This window comes from Octodon degus, unplaced genomic scaffold, assembly GCF_000260255.1.
Source record: "Octodon degus isolate 3935 unplaced genomic scaffold, OctDeg1.0 scaffold00003, whole genome shotgun sequence".
Classification (NCBI taxonomy): domain Eukaryota; kingdom Metazoa; phylum Chordata; class Mammalia; order Rodentia; family Octodontidae; genus Octodon; species Octodon degus.
In genome coordinates, this window is record NW_004524579.1 from 23,094,245 (window position 1) to 23,095,625 (window position 1,381).

A 1,381-nucleotide genomic window follows, 5' to 3' on the forward strand; every position below is an offset into this window, starting at 1 on the left:
AGTTTTATTCCTGCAGTGAATGATCTGACCTCTGATGTTTTCCGTACCAAATCCAAAAATGAAGAACTCCAACTTCAACTGGGAAAGCTTGAACGAAATCTAACTGCAACATTAGTGTTAGAAAAATGTCTGCAAGAGTAAGTAATTGAGTTGAAAATAGTAGAAATTTTGATGATAAAGACAGTAACAAGGCTGGGGAGATGGCTCAGTAGAATAAGCGCTTCCCTGGCAAGCCCAAGGACCTGAGTTCAATCCCCAGTTCTGAAAAAAAAAAAAAAAAAGACAGTAACAATATTTTTGCATTTAATTTTGGCAATAGATAACCATTTTTTAAAATATAGTAGAAGATGGAATCCATGAAAGTTTCACTGTGTAATCCAGACTGGCCTTGAACTCGCTGTGCAGCTCAAGCAGGGCTCATACTTAGTGCTCCTCCTGCCTCCACCTCCTGGTGCTGCGTACAGGTGTGTATACCACACCGACCCATGAAATAGTTTTAAAGAAAAAAATGACCTGACTGGAAGTGAGGAATGCTTGCGTAAACATTTTCATCCTTTATGCAACTTACTACATTTGTGTTGTGTTGGTTTTTTGTTTTGTTTTGTTTTGTTTTGTTTTGTTTTGTTTTGTTTTTTGTGGAACTAGGGATTGAACTAGGCCCTTGCGCTTGCCAGGGAAGCACTTATTCCACTGAGCCATCTCCCCAACCCCCTGTGTTGTGTTTTTGTCTTTGCAGTACGTGGATAGAACTTAGACACTTGCACATGCTAAGCTGAGCTAGATGCTGTCTGTCTGTTTGTTTGTTTATTTATTTATGGAACCGGGGATTGAACTCAGGCCCTTGCACTTGCCAGGCAAGCACTTATTCTATTGAACCATCTCCCCAGCCCCAAAAGTTCAGAAGGATTTTTTTTTGTTTTGGCTGCCTCAGAATGCCTTAAAGGCAGGTCTGGAAAGGCATGAGGATCTGGGGACTGAACCACAATATCCTGAACCTGACCACTTTTGCTTAAGCAGGCTTTTAAACAACTGAGTTAATGGGCAGGCCCTTTTTTTTTTTTTGAGAAAGAGTCTGACAGTCTTAGTTACCCAAGCTGGTATCAAACTTACTATCCTCCTACTTGAGTTTTCTGAGTAACTGGAGTTCTATAGGTCTGTGCCACTGAATGTGGCTCACTTTAAACTTTGTTGTATTTTTTTTCTAATAGCCGTGATAGCCTTCATTAATCCTGGGGACCTTTGGGTCCGTGTTACCTCAGAAATTTAGGCCTGTGGGTAGGGATTATATAAATTCACAAGTAACTTGGGTAAATTTATTCAACAGGTACTGAAAACATATGTATAAGGCACTGTGTCATGTCACATTTAGAAGACCTTTGGG

The 1,381-nt window shown here is 40.3% G+C and overlaps 1 protein-coding gene across 1 annotated transcript in view; it reads left to right on the top strand.

Annotated features, from left to right (window-relative positions):
* The window catches only part of Haus1 (HAUS augmin like complex subunit 1), a 19,189-nt gene that overhangs the window by 6,929 nt on the left and 10,879 nt on the right, over positions 1 to 1,381 (top strand). Inside the window, exons 4-5 of the mRNA XM_012514519.2 lie at positions 3 to 137; positions 1,260 to 1,275. Of these exons, the coding sequence (XP_012369973.1) occupies positions 3 to 137; positions 1,260 to 1,275 (151 nt within the window). The remainder of the gene's footprint in view (positions 1 to 2; positions 138 to 1,259; positions 1,276 to 1,381) is intronic.